This window comes from Lottia gigantea (genome assembly GCF_000327385.1).
Source record: "Lottia gigantea unplaced genomic scaffold LOTGIsca_158, whole genome shotgun sequence".
NCBI classification, from domain to species: Eukaryota; Metazoa; Mollusca; class Gastropoda; family Lottiidae; genus Lottia; species Lottia gigantea.
Genome location: NW_008707924.1, coordinates 9119 through 28153, shown reverse-complemented (window position 1 = coordinate 28153; position 19035 = coordinate 9119). Strand labels below are relative to the sequence as shown.

At 33.8% G+C, this 19035-nt stretch overlaps 2 protein-coding genes across 2 annotated transcripts in view; both read right to left on the bottom strand.

Annotated features, from left to right (window-relative positions):
- Positions 1-10382, bottom strand: LOTGIDRAFT_173395 (hypothetical protein; the record flags this gene model as incomplete). The annotated part of the gene is made up of 4 exons (XM_009050875.1): positions 1-674; positions 1190-1268; positions 1623-1843; positions 9260-10382. The coding sequence occupies 4 exons, from the start codon at positions 10380-10382 to the stop codon at positions 1-3; spliced, it is 2097 nt and encodes a 698-aa protein (XP_009049123.1).
- Positions 10383-12373: 1991 nt separating this feature from the next.
- The window catches only part of LOTGIDRAFT_238666 (hypothetical protein), a gene marked incomplete at its 5' end in the record, with an annotated part of 13593 nt that continues 6931 nt past the window's right edge, over positions 12374-19035 (bottom strand). Inside the window, 9 exons of the mRNA XM_009050874.1 lie at positions 12374-12650; positions 13599-13695; positions 13944-14037; positions 14999-15170; positions 15692-15733; positions 16507-16651; positions 16770-16842; positions 17098-17163; positions 17453-17619. Of these exons, the coding sequence (XP_009049122.1) occupies positions 12563-12650; positions 13599-13695; positions 13944-14037; positions 14999-15170; positions 15692-15733; positions 16507-16651; positions 16770-16842; positions 17098-17163; positions 17453-17619 (944 nt within the window). The 3' untranslated portion in view covers positions 12374-12562. The remainder of the gene's footprint in view (positions 12651-13598; positions 13696-13943; positions 14038-14998; positions 15171-15691; positions 15734-16506; positions 16652-16769; positions 16843-17097; positions 17164-17452; positions 17620-19035) is intronic.

Genomic DNA, 19035 nt, shown 5'->3' with positions numbered 1-19035 from the left:
TTATAAGTTGACTAAGTATATTTGTGCCTTCTCTAAATTTTGCAAAAGAAAATCGGGATCATAAGACATTTTTGGATTAAGGTCTCTCCCAATGGGTCCATTAAGGTTTGTAACAGTACATGCTGAATCATTTGCAAACCACCACCCACTTTTCATTCTATTTGGACAATCATGTGCCTCATTGTAATGATCTTCTGTCGCGAAAGGACGTCCACGAGCTGAAAGACCTCCAGAAGCTAGTGTCCCACTACATTGTGGTCTGCTATAACCTGTGGTCAATCTTACACCCAAATTTAGAGTATAATCAGTTTTTTCATCTCCAACAATGAATCCCGAATATCTGTCTTGACAGGCATAGGTTGTATTTTGGACGACAACTTCCATGATAGGATTCCGTCCAGACAAATTTGACAACAGGTGGAGCTTTTCTAATCCAAGCCAGTAACCAGCATCATAACGCCCGAATCCATTTCTATACCAATGCCAAGTTTGGTTAAAGAGGGTATTACAGGATTTGTCAGAAACAAAGCGACGACCCATTACGAATGTATATACGATGGCCCCAAATCTGCAGTAAACCTCAAAGGGTTTGACATCAGGAGAAGGCTGCACGAAGTATTGTTTGACACTGTTATGGTTATTTATTTCTGGTATGGTAGACCCATGTTTACAATCTGGAAAGACAAAATCAATCTGATAATTATTGATGTGAATAAACAATTTCAATTCAAGCATACCGCAATTTGACAGGTTCTCCTTAGTTTTAGAGACGGGAACTGTTTTAACTATGTATATTATAATGGTTTTTCACAGATCACCGTCGAAATTTGAATTGCGAAAAATAAATTGTGAATTCGAAGAATTCCAACCTTAAACAAAATTAAAGATTTCCTATACTATATCATACGTCTTGCAATATTCCACGATTCATTTACACGATGGGTAATTTACTTTGCCAATCATTTATATTTGTATGGCCTCATCTAGAAAACTTGATTGTAAGGCCATAGTAGGTACATCTTACCCATAAATCCAAGGGGAATCGGAAGTAGTATACGTTTTCCACTTCGGTTCCTTGTTAAACATGTATAATTAGTAAGTAAGCCAAAGTTTTTGTTTTGGTTTAATTCCAGTTTCATCAACAATATCAAGGAAAATTGTCACATTGGTTCCAAATATAATTCCTTACCTTCCATAACGTTTTGACAACGAGAACCATAATAACCGGCTAAACATTTATGTGTACTATCAGTTGACTTAACAGATTTCTGTATGAAAAAATAATAATTTAGTAAATCTGTAAAAGTATAATATTTGGGAGTACGGAATGTGGTTAGTATAATTCTGACCGGCTTCAACAATCAATATTTAAAGGAGAATGAAAGAGATCATCAAAACTTTGAAGATTCATTTTTGTTAATACATTAAAACGGACAGTTCGGACACAAATGGCGTCAAACGTAGTCTAGTAGAAGTCGTTTAGTATCAGTAATACTATCTCTCTTTGGTCCATTACCAGAAAATACTTTGACATTGGCAATATATACATGTAATTTTTGAACGGAGATTGTCTTAATTACATCAGTGTTTTATAATTAACCCTCAAAACAGATTGCACTCACCTTAACCATACAAATACAGGGATGTGGATATTTTACTACCATACATTCTTGTAATGATGAAAAAATGACACACCCACCACTCTTGCCATCCTCGTAGAGGCAAAACATATATTTCCCACACACCTCCAAATTAGAACACCACAAAGAACATTCTAAATGACTTCTTAGTTTCTTGAAGAAATAAAATGGAGTATAGTCACATTCTATTTTTCGAACAATACCTGGTACATATTGGTAATCATTTTGGTTTTGAGCAACAATGTTTACAAACATACCAATTAACCAAACTACAACATGGTCAGTACAAGACATGATTGTTTTTCTCCGTTATGTGTATGTTATATCAGAAGAATTTTCCTAGATTAGGTTACTTGTCTTAAGATCAAATCGCAGGTCTCTTGGTTAAATCTCATAATATGTTAACTTGTTTCTAGGTTAAGTATTTGATGTAGAATTTAATATTTTAAATCACTAGTCATTAAGTTAAATTACAACATTGTGTTAAAACATTAAATGTGCTCTTTGGTTAAATCAAAATTGACTAATCTCTAAGTTGATTCACTAGTCTCTAGTTTCAATTGCCAGTCTCTAGGCTCAATCGCTAGTCTCTAGTTTCAATCCCCAGTCTCTAGTTTCAATCGCCAGTCTCTACTTTCAATCGCCAGTCTCTAGTTCCAATCCCCAGTCTCTAGGTTTAATCCCCAGTCTCTACTTTCAATCGCTAGTCTCTAGTTCAATCGCTAGTCTCTAGGTTCAATCGCTAGTCTCTAGGTTCAATCGCTAGTCTCTAGGTTCAATCGCTAGTCTCTAGTTTCAATCCCCAGTCTCTAGTTTCAATCCCCAGTCTCTATTTTCAATCGCTAGTCTCTATTTTCAATCCCCAGTCTCTAGGTTCAATCGCTAGTCTCTAGGTTCAATCGCTAGTCTCTAGGTTCAATCCCCAGTCTCTAGTTTCAATCGCTAGTCTCTGGGTTCAATCGCTAGTCTCTAGTTTCAATCGCTAGTCTCTAGTTTCAATTGCCAGTCTCTAGTTTCAATCGCCAGTCTCTAGTTTCAATCACCAGTCCCTAGGTCCAATTGCTAGTCTCTAGTTTCAATCGCCAGTCTGTAGGTTCAATCGCTAGTCTCTAGGTTCAATCGCTAGTCTAGTTTCAATCGCCAGTCTCTAGGTTCAATCGCTAGTCTCTAGGTCCAATTGCTAGTCTCTAGTTTCAATCGCCAGTCTGTAGGTTCAATCGCTAGTCTCTAGGTTCAATCGCTAGTCTCTAGTTTCAATCGCCAGTCTCTAGGTTCAATCGTTAGTCTCTAGTTTCAATCGTTAGTCTCTAGTTTCAATCGACAGTCTCTAGTTTCAATCGACAGTCTCTAGGTTCAATCCCTAGTCTTTAGATAAATCACGGACGTTAGAACTAAATCACAATTCTCCGGAATAAATCACAAGGCTCTGGGATAAATCACAATGTCAAATAGTTAGCCTCTAGGTTCAATTGCTAATCACATAAGTATAAATCACAAGGTTCTAGAATATATTACAAATCTCTAGGTTCAATCGCTAGTCTCTAGATAAATCACGGTGTAAGAGCTAAATCACAATTCTCCGGGATAAATCACAAGGCTTCGGGATAAATCACCAGACTACGGGATAAATCAAAAGTCGTTAGGTTCAATCGCTCGTGTCAAAGTTAAATCGCTTATCTCTAGTATAAATTGCAAGGCTTTAAGATAAATCACAAGCTCGGGGTACATCGCAAATATCTACGATAAATTTCCATAAGCTAGAACATATAACAATTTTGCCACTTCCAAATCGTACCGACCATTTCCATGTTCAAAATATGTATTTCTAAAATATATTATCCAAATTTCAATAATTTGCATTTAACAGTTCCAAAAAATGCGACTTGATTTTTTCAAATCTAAATATATTATACTCTTGATCTGAATACCACTATAAAAATTGTACCAATTTGTAAAAATGTTTTTAAAAACTGCTCCTCATTAGTAAAGTTTAGCAAAATACAATAACAATTGCAACAAAGTAATCGCGTTATATTGTAATTAGATATTTTCACGATTCATATTTCTTTTTTGATGAAGAATGACTATCTGGAATCTGCAATCATTAAAAATCTGATTTCTAATTCTGTATTCACCACCCGAGTATTTATAATTCGTTAAATAAAAAATCGAAGAAGTTATTGGTTTGTATTGATGGTAGATGACAATAAACACGCAAACGTTGCCCTAATACTATAATCCAATTAGCCGCCGTATTCTTTTTTCTAAGTTGCAGAGGAAAGACAACTTTCAAATTGATCGTATTGCATTGCAGTGTCACGAACAGTTGTGTCTGTTTTAATTGAAAATTAACTTGAAACTTCGACAACTTTACATTTGAAAATTGCGGCGATATGGACCCATTTACAGAATATAATTCGAAATTTATATGTTTAAAAGATATTATTTATTCCGTTCAAAAGCTCATTTTTTTCTAAAAGATATAAATAATATACGCTCAATGGCAGTTTTGATTTTGAATAAAGTACAGTAACAATCAGCAGTCACAAGTTCTTTTGAACATTTTGGTGCGATACTGAGTAATATCTACTAAGATTTGTCCAAATCTAGCAAGAATTCTGCCTTTATTTTAGCTAAAAAATGGAAAGCGTTTTCAAGAACAGGGTCAGTAACTCCTATAAAACATTTTTTAGTTTTTGTTATTTTCATTTGGGTTCATACATGGTGATAATAAACATTTTCACAAAATTTAGTCCGTGTTGACAAGCTCTAAAAATTGAACGCGTTTTCAAAAACATAGATAATAACTCATACTAAAGATTTTTCGATTTTTCTGCTAGTCAATGGGGTTATTCCTCGGATGATTACAAACACTCACACCAAGATTTGTCAAAATAAAGTGTTAACGGACTAAAAATGGAACGATATTCAAAACATGGACAATAACTCATAATGAATATATTTCGATTTTTCTGATTCAATAGTGTTCATCCTTGAGTGATAACAAATACACACACCAATTTTCGTCTAAATCTGTCACGAATTGTGCTTTCAAGGGCAATAACACATTTTTCGATTTTCTGATTTTCAATAGGGTTTATCCTTGGGTGATTACAAACACTCATACCAAGTTTCGTCAAAATCCGTCAAGAATTGTTCCTTCTGGAGTGTTTACGAGCATTTCAAGAACAAGGATAATAACTCATACTTAATATTTTTCGATTTTCTGATTTTCAATAGTGTTCATCCTTGGGTGATCATACCAAGTTTCGTCAAAATCAGTCAAGAATTGTACCTTCTAGAAACTCAGTGTTTACGAGCAATTGTGGACGGACCGACGGACGGGCATGGGTGACGACAATATACGCACATTTTCAACAAGGCCTGATTTGGAAAACTGGGTTGTAGTAGATTTATTTGGGCGAAAGTTTTCTTCAGTAGTTCAAACATGTATCAGCTATTTTTTTGGTAAACAATTTCTTTTGCCCAATAGTTATAAAGATAGCTTGCAGCAAGGTAATATACGCCCACTGGCAGCTTTGATTTCAAATAATAATATTTTTCGATTTTATCGCTTTTCGATAAGGTTCATCCTTGGGTGATAATATACAATTTCAGCAAGTTTTGTCAAAATCCGTAAAGAATTGTGGCTTGTAGAGTGTTTACGAGCAATTGTGGATGGACGGACAGACCGACGGGGCGTATGTGGGCGTATAAAAATGTGCTTTAGGTGGGATTTGTATACCCTTGCACCCATTGATAATGTTTGATCAACGAACTTGACTGACACCAACTGAAATAAGTAGGTCATCGAAGTCCAATTTTCTAAAAATTTATTTGTGACTTTTATTTTTAAACTTAGTTTCTTGTCCTCCCGGTGGCACAAAACAACATTTTACAGTTCACTTAACAATTATTAAATATCCCGTGATACATCATAAATTAACACACCCTTGACAGTGTGACCGGAAGTTAGAAACTGTCACTATTGTTACCTCCAATATGAAGAATCAATAATAAAAGTCGTTCAAAAAGGATTGACAGAGAAGAGGAGAAAGTCAATGACTTCAGCACTCATAACTCTATTAAAGTCATTAGAACCTTTATATTTAGAGATTTATATTCTGTGTCTTAGCTTTAAGCAAATAATAACTACTAGTAGCTTAAAACAGTTGCATTTCTACTAGTAGGAATCATTAAATGGACCGGCCGAGGCCACATAATTTGAAACTGGGTCGTTTATGGTCTGAGATATAATTATTGGATTTGTAAGTTTGTTTATCCTTTCCATTGTCCTAAATCCAGCTAAACTCAAAATCAAATTATAAAATGTAAATGATACATAATCCCGTGTGTTACCATCTATATTGCCCTGTCTTGTGTTCGATAAACTATATTGATTGGCTGGAGATGGTACCAATGTGGTCTTTGATCTATAAGGTCAGTATTGAGCGGTAGATAATTTCCAATAAGCTTACAGTTTAATTGTAATATTTTCTTAAGATTTCTTAAGAAAAATTCTATAATTAATTTTTCAAAAATGGATTTCTTACTCAATCAATAAACAATTTAAGACTTTTATTTCCAGTTTAATAATTAGAATATGGAAAATAACATATACAACTTCGCGGGAGTGAAATGATTTTGGATTTCGATGTTGTTTTACAGGGCGGAACACCTTAACTATCGCCGCGTGTAGACGATTCAATGAAAATAAATGGTAAGTCACGCAATTGAAGCGGTACGCCATATCGTCACAGCGATGCGAAATTGTCATGGTCGCGGTAGGATTTGAAATCATACGTGACATATACAGTCGAGTAACCTAATTTCGTGGAAACCTATTATTCGTGGATTTCCGGAAAGGATTAATAATTTACATTAGCGACCTTGCGCGACCTCCGCATTAGTTTGTTTTAATAAACATAGCTTTTCTCTACAATATCAGCTAGTAGAATGAATTCAGTAGTTTCAAGCAAGGTAAAATGTATTAATGTATACTTTGACAAATACAAAATGGCGGATTTCACTTAATACCAAACGTCACCATTTTTTATCAGCCGAATTTCCCTATAATCCAAAGCGGTAATCGGAATTCCAAATGTCGTCTGCTAGAATGTAGTCCAACGAATAAAGTCACGTGATCAACTAGCGGATTCCGTGTCCGCAGAAAATTTCTATGGAACACAAAGTGGACCATATTCTTATGTTGTTTCGGTGACTTTTAGCAATAAATCACGCTACGTATCTTATTTTGTCAGTCACTATTTTTTTTTAAATCGTGGTTCTTGGAAGGAATTGTCACTAGTTATAATGAATTGATATTAAAGATAAATACTAAGAGAAGTTTATTATACCACCTGGTTTCCATACAACGTGTTTTTCCAGACTTATTTATAGATCAAACATTGTACACGAAAATAGGTGACGCATTCTGCCGCCATTGCCGAGTTGGTTGCTCATGAAATCTGGTTCAAAGTGAAGGATTCATAAAGAAAATTGAAATAAACCAATTTTAATTATTTTGTAGAATATCTCAGGAAACACCTAAGACATAAAAAAAAATCTCATTTTTTTTAACTTTGACGTAATTCGGTGTTGAATCCTTATATCCACGAAAATAGGTTACACCACTGTATATTATCAGAGATCGATTGTTCATCACTTAATTCAAATTACTGTCACGTGTATGCTATTGTGCTAATGTAACCATTTCGTGTTAAGTTACGTTCAGTGACGATGCGATCTTTCGTGTAATTCGTAAGTGCGTTTTGATCTTTATATTCTTTTAGAGTACTTTTCCATTGAATATGTACACACCATGAAAATATCTTTTAAAAAGTATCATACTGTGGGTCATGGCAATCTGCCATGAAAAAGTTTGTTTATGTAGGGGTAAAACGCTTGTCCACAGCTGTTCATTAAAATTAGCAGATACATATTATTTAACATGGGAAAATCTGTCGAATTTGCTTTAAAATTCCATTATCAATACTGGGGTACCTAGACGACACACCAGTGGACATTAGGGTAGCATTTTGAGGAACTGGAATTATTTTAATTATTGTAATTTCAGTGAACATTGAACTTAGTCCTTTGATCACTTACCTAAGGTTTCAGATATCCATTCTAGCAAAAATCGAGAAGGTAACTTGTGATGATTTTCAATCGGTTTGGCATGTCATCGATGTCGGACGGAAGGACTGACATTGAAAAAATATCTTGGTTGGATGGAACAGAAAACCGAAACCCACGGATTCTCTAAACAGTTGGGAACACTGTCGAATTTCCACTGCTGAACTTTAGTTGTCTGTCTTTATATACCCGCTCAATCGGATATTTTTGTATAAAACTGAGCCTGTATGTGGTAAACCAATAGTAGCCCACAAACCAGGACAAAACATAAGACAAATAATGTATGCGGTAATATATTTCCATTATTATTCTTAAATTTTAAAAGCATAAAATATACACATGAAAGCAGAGAAAAAACCATGCAACAGGTGCGCCATTTTTGGGGGTTGATTTTAGTCTTGAATAAATAGTCTTCAGAAGAACTAGAAATGTACGAAAATCACATAATTCCTTCAAAATATCTCAAACTAGGAATTCCATTTCTTATTTCTATAGATGCCTTTTCTATTATAGTGGTGTCTCAAAAAAAGAGGCGGATTATTCTGGACATTTGAAGGCTCAGATTTCGATGGTGAGCTGTGAACTGATTGGCTTAGCTAGAAAAAAAATCTCGTTTCTGAGACGAAGGCGTAATTGGTCAAAAAATGGAGCATCTGTTGCCTAAATGTTCATTTAGAAACGGGTAATATACATAAAGGACATGAGAGCAATTGAAACAGTAACAACCCGGCATGTGGTCAAAAGTTCAGAACTTTTATCAGTTGTATATGTTGCAGTAAAATTCTGCGTGAAAAACACGTAGCAACGGGAAATAATATCAGTATCAAGACAAATTTGACTGCAATATCTTAGATAACCTTCAAAATTGTCCTCATATAAAACTGATATAAGAGTCAGTGCAGAAATATTCATAAAATGATCTTCATCCTCTTTGGATTTAAAAATATAATCCATTCTGAAATTAACTATGGCGGTATTGGCCGACATTTTGTAATGGGAAGAGCATGTATGGATATATGATGTTTGAGAAAATGGAGATTCAACTATCCTATTAGATAGCGTGTCCAAAAATATTTTCAAATTAAATTCTGAAATCATCTTAGTGAAAGTCAAATTAAAGTAAAGATAAGCGCAAGATTGGCCCAGACAATTTCCTTTCTCAAAGAAATATTTACTCTTGCATTTGGATATTTCACAGTTATTAGTCGACCAATTTTGGCAGGTTAGTTCCTTCCAAAAGAAGGGAGTATAATCTGTTGCTTGTAAGATAATCAAATTGTTATCTGGTGCCGTCATCATCATGCTAAAAACCCTGTTATTCTTGTGAGGCTGTTTGTATTGATGTAAGCACGCAATACTGGCGTTAGTATTACAAAAAACACATGCATCATTTCTAAACACAGTTTTTGTCTGGTTTTTGTCCTGAGTAAACAAGTAATAATTCCTCATTTGAGAACAGTGTAAAGCATCTACTGTGGATGTACCTTCTGGGCAAGCTGCAACTATATCGTGGACACAAGTTCTTATCTTCATGTAAAAAGAGGGACGAAATTCGATCAGTTTCGGGAACTCTTGGGTAGCTTGATTTGGGTCTGCATTTTGAACTTGAAAAATAACTTGCCAAAATTCTGCCTGAGATTCCAATAAAGAATAACACTGAAAACAGAACACGTTTTTAAAATGCAGTGAGGTATCTTTTAAGGTGACCGGTACGTATCCTCTGTTGTAACACAGCTTTCTTAAACTTGGATCTTTATTTTCTGACCAACAACTAGATATAACATCATAAGAGGTGGAATATAGAGATGGCGTACATTCAATTTGTGCTCCAATAAACTTTGAAAACATTTGTTTAGCTTCGAAGTAATTGGAATGACAAACATCAATATAGTCGTCACAACAGCTGTGGTAAACTTGACAAAATTCATCACAAGAACAAAGCTTAGATCGGAATTGGCCACATAATCCAGCACATGAGGTACAGCGTTCAAACTCGGTAGTTCCTTGACAAATCAAAACGTCCTCCAGCTGGTCATGTTCCATACAAATCTTATCATATTCAAAATATTTATCATAATTTACCGAATCGCTTGTAAATGATTTATTTGTCTTTTGTGTCGTAGATTTGAATGGCACATTTTTCGTTTCATTCAATTGCTCAGGCTCCTTTATGGACGCAGATTTACTGTAAGGCTTTTCTGTTACACTAGTTTCTCCGAGTAAAAATAATGAAGATTTCATTGACACTTTTGGCCTGTTTACGGGAGTTATATTTTGATATCTTATTCCAAAACCCATGTAAAAGTCTCTGCGTGCATCTCTTAAGTTTGATCTTTTTCCTGCAACTCCCAAGTTAAGTTTAATGTTTAGGTTCCTGTTTACAGGTTCTATCTTGTGGTTGCTGGTAAAAGGTTCAGTATTAGAGTTGCTGGTTACACGTTCTATCTTGAAGTCGCTGATTACAGGTTCCACGTGAGAGCTGCTGGTTACATGTACCATGTTAGAGTTGTTGGTTACAGGTTCCATGTCGGGGTTGTTGATTAGAGATTCTGACTTGTGGTCACTGGTCGCAGGTTCCTTGTTAATGTCGCTGGTTACAGGTGCCATGTTGGGGTTGTTGGTAACAGGTTCTATGATAGTGTTGATGGTTATGGGTTCCGTGTTAGAGTTGCTTATTATAGGTTCTACATGAGAGTCGCTGGTTACAGTTTTTACATTAGAGTTGCTGGTTACAGTTTTTACATTAGAGTTGCTGGTTAAAGGTTTTAAATTAGAGTTGCTGGTTACAGGTACTATGTTGGGGTTGTTGGTAACAGGTTCTATGATAGTGTTGCTAGTTACGGGTTCCTTGCTAGAGTTGCTTATTACAGGTTCTATGTGAGAGTTGCTGGATACAGGTTTTTCTTTGGAGTTGCTGGTTACAGGTTCTCTCTTAAGGTCGCTGGTCACAGGTTCCATGTTAGGGTTGCTGGTTACAGGTTCCATGTGAGAGTTGCTGGTTACAGGTTTTACATTAGGGTTGCTGGTTACAGGTTCTGTCTTAAGATCGCTGGTTACAGGCTCAATGTTAGGGTTGATGGTTACAGGTTCCATGTCAGGGTTGCTGGTTACAGATTCTGTCTTGTGGTCACTGGTCGGAGGTTCTGTGTTAAGATCGACGGGTACAGTTGCTATGTTACTGTTATTGGTAACAGGTTCTATGATGGTGTTGCTGGTTAAAGGATCGATGTTAGGGTCGCTGGTTATTGATGTTAAAAAGGATGAAGAATTTGGCATTTTACTTTGCTTACCCCTGTAAAACTTCATATGATGGTTCAATTCTCTGATAACTGAGGAATGAGAACTAGTTGTCTTTGAAATCGCTGTGTAATTCCTTGATTTCAAAGTTGGCTTGGTGTCATAATCAATTACTTCCATTGGTTTTGTTGTAATATTGCTCTGTCGCAATTCTTTGGAGCTCTTCCCAATCCTATTGATGTTCGCTGGCGCCTTGTGATCGTAACCGTTCAACGAAGCGTGGAAGAAAACTATAACTGTAATCAGTTTATCAGTCACCATGTTCTGTGTGTTACTTATAGGAGATTTGTGTCTGAAAGACCTCGCATCTAACAGTTTTCTATCACTAATGACAGAATGGATGAGTATCGCATGCATAAGAGCCACGAAATGGCTCCAAAACAGTCATTTGTTTATAGACTTAAGTTGATTCTAATTTTATAGCCTAATGGTGTGGTGTTTTAAAGCATCATATTTTAGCATTAATATCCAATGACAATACAAATAAACTCTGTTTTTAATCCATATTTTCTTTTCGATGTAATATTTAACGACAGAGCATATGAGATAAAAAAAAAAGGCTTTTGGTATGATCTTATAAGGAGTAAATTGTGAATTAAGTAAGTTAATATTAAAATACGTATGATATTGCTTGAATTATTGAGTCACGTAATATCGCAATCAGTAGGACAGCATGGGGAATTTAACACTTGTTCAATACTCAAATAGGCTACGTATGATATTACAGTGGCCGTTCTAGGAAACAGTAGTTGCGGGGCCGAGCAGGGGACACATAATTTCCCAGGGTGGGGTAGAATGTAAAATGATTTCAAATTTGAAAGTATGGGCGGTGGTGGATGGGTGCAAAGCCGGGTCGGCATATTTTTCGGGGGGCGCCGCGCTGGCCCTCCCGTAGAAACGCAACTGGTAAACATTGACGTGCCGATGCTTGGCGGATATGAGAATACGCGAAATATTTACACCGTAGTGTACATCATCAGGAAATATGAATATTTTAAAATGGATTGGGTCTCAATTTCACAGACAATATTCCTTGTAAATAGAGAACATTATTGTAATGTTAAAAGGAACTTGGAATATTAATGTAAATATTAAAGGTTAATTATGATTTTAATGAACATATTAAAGATATATATACTAAGCTTCGATCAATAACTAATATTTGATGCCAGCACTCATTTTCCAATTATAATTCATTAAAACAATGACAAAGTGAGAGTTCTGTGATCTCGACTGCAATGTCGGCTATGGAAATACAGGCAGGGTGACAAAATGCGTTGTGGCCGTATAAAAAAGAAGATACATGTATCAATCATTTAATCAATCACAAAATATTGGAACATTTTATATTTTCAGGCTACATCTCATTATAAAGATGGGATCTAGACAATCAAACAATAATTATTTTAGAAATCGTATTGGATAGCAACTGGAAGAATATTGTAAAAATATTGAGGTCTATTTCGAGTTGTAAAATTGATAAATCAATTTTACAGTTTAACTTCAGCATTTTTCACATTTATACAGTTTATCATACATTTACATGAACAAGATGTTACAGGACACTCTAGATGATCTCTGAAATATAAATACATTAATAGAGGTTAGAACAGGGATACTAAACTGGCCATGCGCCAGTTTAACGAGATTGGTTTTCACCCGGAGAGGTCTAGGGAGGCTTGGGCCCATCGACCAGGCAGTGGCGGAGCAAAAGGGGGGTGGGGGGGGGGGGGTTCTTCTTTCGAAGAAGGCGGCAGAATGGACGAGGACGCATGGCAGCTTTGATTTTGAATAAAAATATTTAGCAGTGCAGTAACAATAATCACCAGTACGAAATATTCAACCTTCAGTCATACACTTCTTTTGAACTCTTTAGGGCGATACTGAATAATATTAAGTATGAGTTATTGCCCTAGTTCTTGAAAACGTGTTCAGTCTTTGGCTCGTGAAAACTCTAGAAGACAAAAATTCAATCTTCAGCGCGGTACTGAATAATAAAACCAAGTTTTGTCAAAATCCGGCAAGAATCGTGCCTTCTAGAGTTTTTACGAGCTACAAATTGAACGAGTTTTCAAGAACAAGGGCAATAACTCATACTAAATATTTTTAGATTTTTCTGGTTTTCAATAGGCTTTATCCTTGGGCGATTACAAACACTCACACCAAGTTTCATCAAAATCCGTCATGAATTGCACCTTCTAGAGTGTTTACGAGCGTTTCAAGAACAAGGGCAATAACTCATAGTAAATATTTTTCGATTCTTCTGATTTTTAATAGGGTTTATCCTTGGGTGATTACAAACAACCATACCGAGTTTCGTCAAAATCAGTCAAGAATTGTACCTTCTAGAGTGTTTACGAGCAATTGTGGATGGAAAGACGGACCGACGGACATGGGTGACGGCAATATACGCTCCACATCTAATGCTCCGGGCCTGGCAAAATTTCGTTGTTTGCTGCCCTATTTAGTTAACTGAAGCCAAATGTAGAATGTAAAAGCCAATTACAAATATGATTGGCTGCTTACCTAAACCATGTAGTGATATGAGAGGCGTGGCCACCATGACGACATGATTGACACCAAGTGAACCAATCAGCTAACTTTGTTAACTTATTTCTCTGATCTACAAGAAATACAATGTAATTTATGAGTTTGATTTTCATATCTTTAAATGTTTGCAATACAAATGTTGAGATAAAATTTCAGGTTACTATTAATAACTTAACATTTTAAAATTGTCATGCAAACTTAATTCAAGTAAATTCATTCTTTGTATCAACAGCCACTTAACATTCACTGGTGTCTCTTTCCAGATTCAGTAATAATCCAGGGTATGATTGATAAAAAAGTAATACAATATTGGGCTCTTACCTCTATTGTGAAAATGACCCATTCCTGAGGCTGTACCTAGGTTATTCAAACATACAGAACAGCGTGGTAAAGACTTACGACAGTTGGGACATGTCTGAAAAGATAGCTTGCCAGGCAAGGTAATATATGCCCACTGGCAGTTTTGATTTTGAATAAAAATATTTAGCAGTACAGTAACAATCACCAGTATGAAATATTCAACCTTTTGTCATACACTTCTTTTGAACTCCTTAGTGAAATACTGAATAATATTGAGTATGAGTTATTGCCCTTGTTCTTGAAAACATGTTCAATTTTTAGCTCGTGAAACTCAAGAAGGCAAATATTCAATCTTCAGCGCGGAACCTAATAATAAAACCAAGTTTTGTCAGAAATCCAGCAAGAATCATGCCTTTTAGTGTTTAAGAGCTAAATTTGAAAGCGTTTTCAAGAACAAGGGCAATAACTTCTGATTTTCAATAGGGTTCATCCTTGGGTGATTACGAACACTCAAACCAAGTTTCATCAAAATCCGTCAAGAATTGTGACTTCTAGAGTGTTTACGAGCTAAAAATTGATGAGTTTTCTAGAACAAGGGCAATAACTCATACTAAATATTTTTCGATTTTTCTCATTTTCAATAGGGTTCATCTTTGGGTGATTACAAACACTCATGGTGAAGAATTGTGTCTTGTATAGTGTTTATGAGCAATTGTGGACGGACCGACTGACGGACGGACGTGGGTGACATCATATACGCCCCCATTTCATGTGGGCGTATAAAAATTATATCATTAATGTATGTTTTTTAATATAGTTTTCTTATTCAAAGTAACATTGCAATATTGTCCTATTATTCAACTGAAAACAAAAATTTGAAATCATATCAAAACTTATACTCTCTGAATTTATGATTGGAGTAATATACTAACTAATTTTCATTCTGAGGCTTACAAAAAACAATTGACATATTAAATGTTATGTTCATTAGGTGTATTCTCCAGTTTGACATAAAGTGTTTAACTTTGCAACAGTTCAATAACATTAGTATATAACAATGTAATATGTGTAAATACCTTTGGTTTATGAATGGCATGACTACTGATACCAGCAGGTAAACGTGATCTCTGCATCTGCATTGTGGTAGTACTATTGATAGACTTACTGCAGAAATTACATCGGACATGAACTTGAGAGGCATTCCTTATACCAGGATCAAACTTTGTTCTATTAATATCAAACTTAGCTCTGAAATGGATAAATTGCTTTAAGATGAGCTTTCTTATTTCTGAAATTAAGCAACCTATTTGATTAATTGGTGTTTCTAATGAATTATCATGTATTCTTAATCATATCATTATGTTCTTATTGCATGTAATTAATAGTTTTAACCTATCATAAAAGTCCATGTAAGTACAGTCTGGATAAACAAAAAAGACTTTGGAATTTGGAATTCTGCTGGTAATTCTCAGCTAATTTAGCTAATTATGAATTAATTATGGACATGTAAGACAAACTGGTATTTTTCCAAGTTATTAGAACACCTCTACTTTCTATTCATATACGTATTACCATTTTCATTTTCATAAATGAAAACAAGGGAACCCATCTTTAAAGGTGAACTGCAATGAAACCATAATGCTACTGTACTATGGTTCTTCAGATGCATGGAAATCATGATTTATAAATGTAAATCCAGCATCAGTGTAGTAAAGTAGAAAATCTTAAACAATTGCTGGCAGTATATTATGATAGACTTGTGAACCTACCTTATATGATAAAGTTTCCATTGGTCCAACAAACTACGATATCTACAAATAAATAATAACATCACATAGTCACTCCACTTCATTGCATTATTCAAATTCACAGAGAAAGATAGAGAAAACCATTTTTTACAATAACTTTGGTTTCTGTCTATCCTCTTGGCATTGATTTTCCTTGGGATTATCCATACTCATTTACTGCTGGGCCTCCACACATCATATGCTCATTTCATGCAGCTGACAATTAGTGTTCACATATAAAATCATCATCAAGACAGTTGTCTTGGGAATTGGGATAGGGGTGGCCTTTCAAATTATTGGACTAGGCATATAAGAACATGAAACACATTTCATTTACAAATAATGCAACGAAAAGTAGATAGCTTGCCAGGCAAGGTAATATATGCCCACTGGCAGCTTTGATTTTGAATAAAAATATTTAGCAGTACAATAACAATCACCAGTATGAAATATTCAACCTTCAGTCATACACTACTTTTGAACTCTTTAGGGCGCTATTGAATAATTTTGAGTGTGAGTTATTGCCCTTGTTCTTGAAAACGTGTTAAATTTTTAGCTCTTGAAAACTCTAGGAAGCAAATATTCAACCTTCACCGTGGTACTGTATTGTCAAAATTCGGTAAGAATCATGCTTAAGAGCTAAAATTTGAAAGCATTTTCAAGAACAAGGGCAATAACTCATACTAAATATTTTTTCGATTCTTCTGATTTTAAATAGGGTTCATCCTTGGGTGATTACTAACACTCACACCAAAAAAAAGATAAAAATAAAAACATCATATTGTAGCTATACCTACCCTTCTATCCACATGTTAACTTTCTCTAAATCACTTCTATCTAATGAATTAGGACAACAGTATATTGATATTAAAGCTGCAGTTTGGATGTCGTCCGTAACATCTACAAATCTACTAACAAGTTCAACACCTTCACTGGTAAATCCTAAATAATATAAATAGCGTGAACAACAAGAGAAGGGCATCACAGAATAGATTGTAAATTGATGAAATAACAGTGAATCTTGTAATGATAGAACTAGAGATTTTAAGATCAGAAATACCTGTTAGTAATAAACCTCTTAAATCTCCATTTGCTTTTAGATTATTGGAGAATTCATCAAAATATTTATGTAACTGAAAGTAAAGAATTTAATGTTTGTAATATATTGAAAACAGTGATAGAAGTACTTACAATTTCAAAATAATAATTATGTATTCAATTAATAAGAATAGTATGAACATTTTCAGTTACTCAACAAGGGCCTCAGTTGTACATAAACAAGGCTCAAGAAGTACAGGCCAAAACCTCTTTTCATAATATCTAAATATACAGGTCATTCAGACCAATAATCAGTTTTGAGAATGATATTGCCTTAATTATGATATTACCTTATCATCTGGTAGGTAGATACAAGCAAAGGCAACTCTGTCTTTAACATCAATCTCTTTATCATACTAAAAAATACAGATCAAATATACAGCATATATTGAACAAATTTGGCAACTGGAGTTTTAAATATCATTTTTACACACAAATTCATAATAAAGCAGACAATAATTATTCAATTTTTACAAGGTTTTAAAGTTCAAAATCATCCATCAACATTATCACAATATTTCTATTGGCTTATTTCCAAATTACATCAATTTGATTTAAATATCTGTTAACAACAGTTGCTGGGAATCACAAATTGAATCATTGCCAGCTACTCTTTTTGGACCCTCCGTTGACAAGAACACCTACCAATACATCGGCAAAGTCATTATTTTCAGCTACCAGAAAAGCAAACATTCCACGTAAATATGGTTGTTTTAATCCATGCCTTAAATCATTGCATGTTTTCTTCCACAGAGAACTTCTGTCAGTTACTCCTGCTATTGCTATTGCTACAGCTTTAAATATAGCATCATCTAAAAAAGAATCAAAATAATAACACCTTTAAACATAGCATCATCTAAAATAGAATCAAAATAGTAACACCTTTAAATATAGCATCATCTAAAATAGAATCAAAATAACAACAACTATAAATATAACATCATCTAAAATAGAATCAAATTAGCAACACTTTTAAACATAGCATCATCTAAAATAGAATCAAAATAGTAACAACTATAAATATAGCATCATCTAAAATAGAATCAAAATAACAACAACTATAAATATAGCATCATCTAAAATAGAATCAAAATAATAACACCTTTAAATATAGCATCATCTAAATTAGAATCAAAATAATAACACCTTTAATTATAGCATCATCTAAATTAGAATAAAAATAATAACACCTTTAAATATAGCATCATCTAAAATAGAATCAAAATAATAACACCTTTAAATATAGCATCATCTAAAATAGAATCAAAATAGCAACAACTTTAAATATAGCATCATCTACAATAGAATCAAAATAGCAACACCTTTAAATATAGCATCATCTAAATTAGAATCAAAATAGTAACACCTTCAAATATAGCATCATCTAAAATAGAATCAAAATAACAACAACTATAAATATAGCATCATCTAAAATAGAATCAAAATAAAAACACCTTTAAATATAGCATCATCCAAATTAGAATCAAAATAGCAACACCTTTAAATATAGCATCATCTAAATTAGAATCAAAATAATAACACTTTTAAATATAGCATCATCTAAAATAGAATCAAAATAATAACACCTTTAAATATAGCATCATCTAAAATAGAAGCAAAAAAACAACAAATATAAATATAGCATCATCTAAAATAGAATCAAAATAACAACAACTATAAATATAGCATCATCTAAAATAGAATCAAAATAACAACAACTATAAATTTAGCATCATCTAAAATAGAATCAAAATAACAACACTTTTAAATATAGCATCATCTAAAATAGAGTCAAAATAATAACACCTTTAAATATAGCATCATCTAAATTAGAATAAAAATAATAACACCTTTAAATATAGCATCATCTAAATTAGAATAAAAATAATAACACCTTTAAATATAGCATCATGTAAAATAGAATCAAAATAATAACACCTTTAAATATAGCATCATCTAAAATAGAATCAAAATAGAAACAACTATAAATATAGCATCATCTAAAATAGAATCAAAATAGCAACACCTTTAAATATAGCATCATCTAAATTAGAATCAAAATAATAACACCTTTAAACATAGCATCATCTAAATTAGAATCAAAATAGCAAGACCTTTAAATATAGCATCATCTAAAATAGAATCAAAATAATAACACCTTTAAATATAGCATCATCTAAAATTGAATCAAAATAGCAACAACTATAAATACATCATCTAAAATAGAA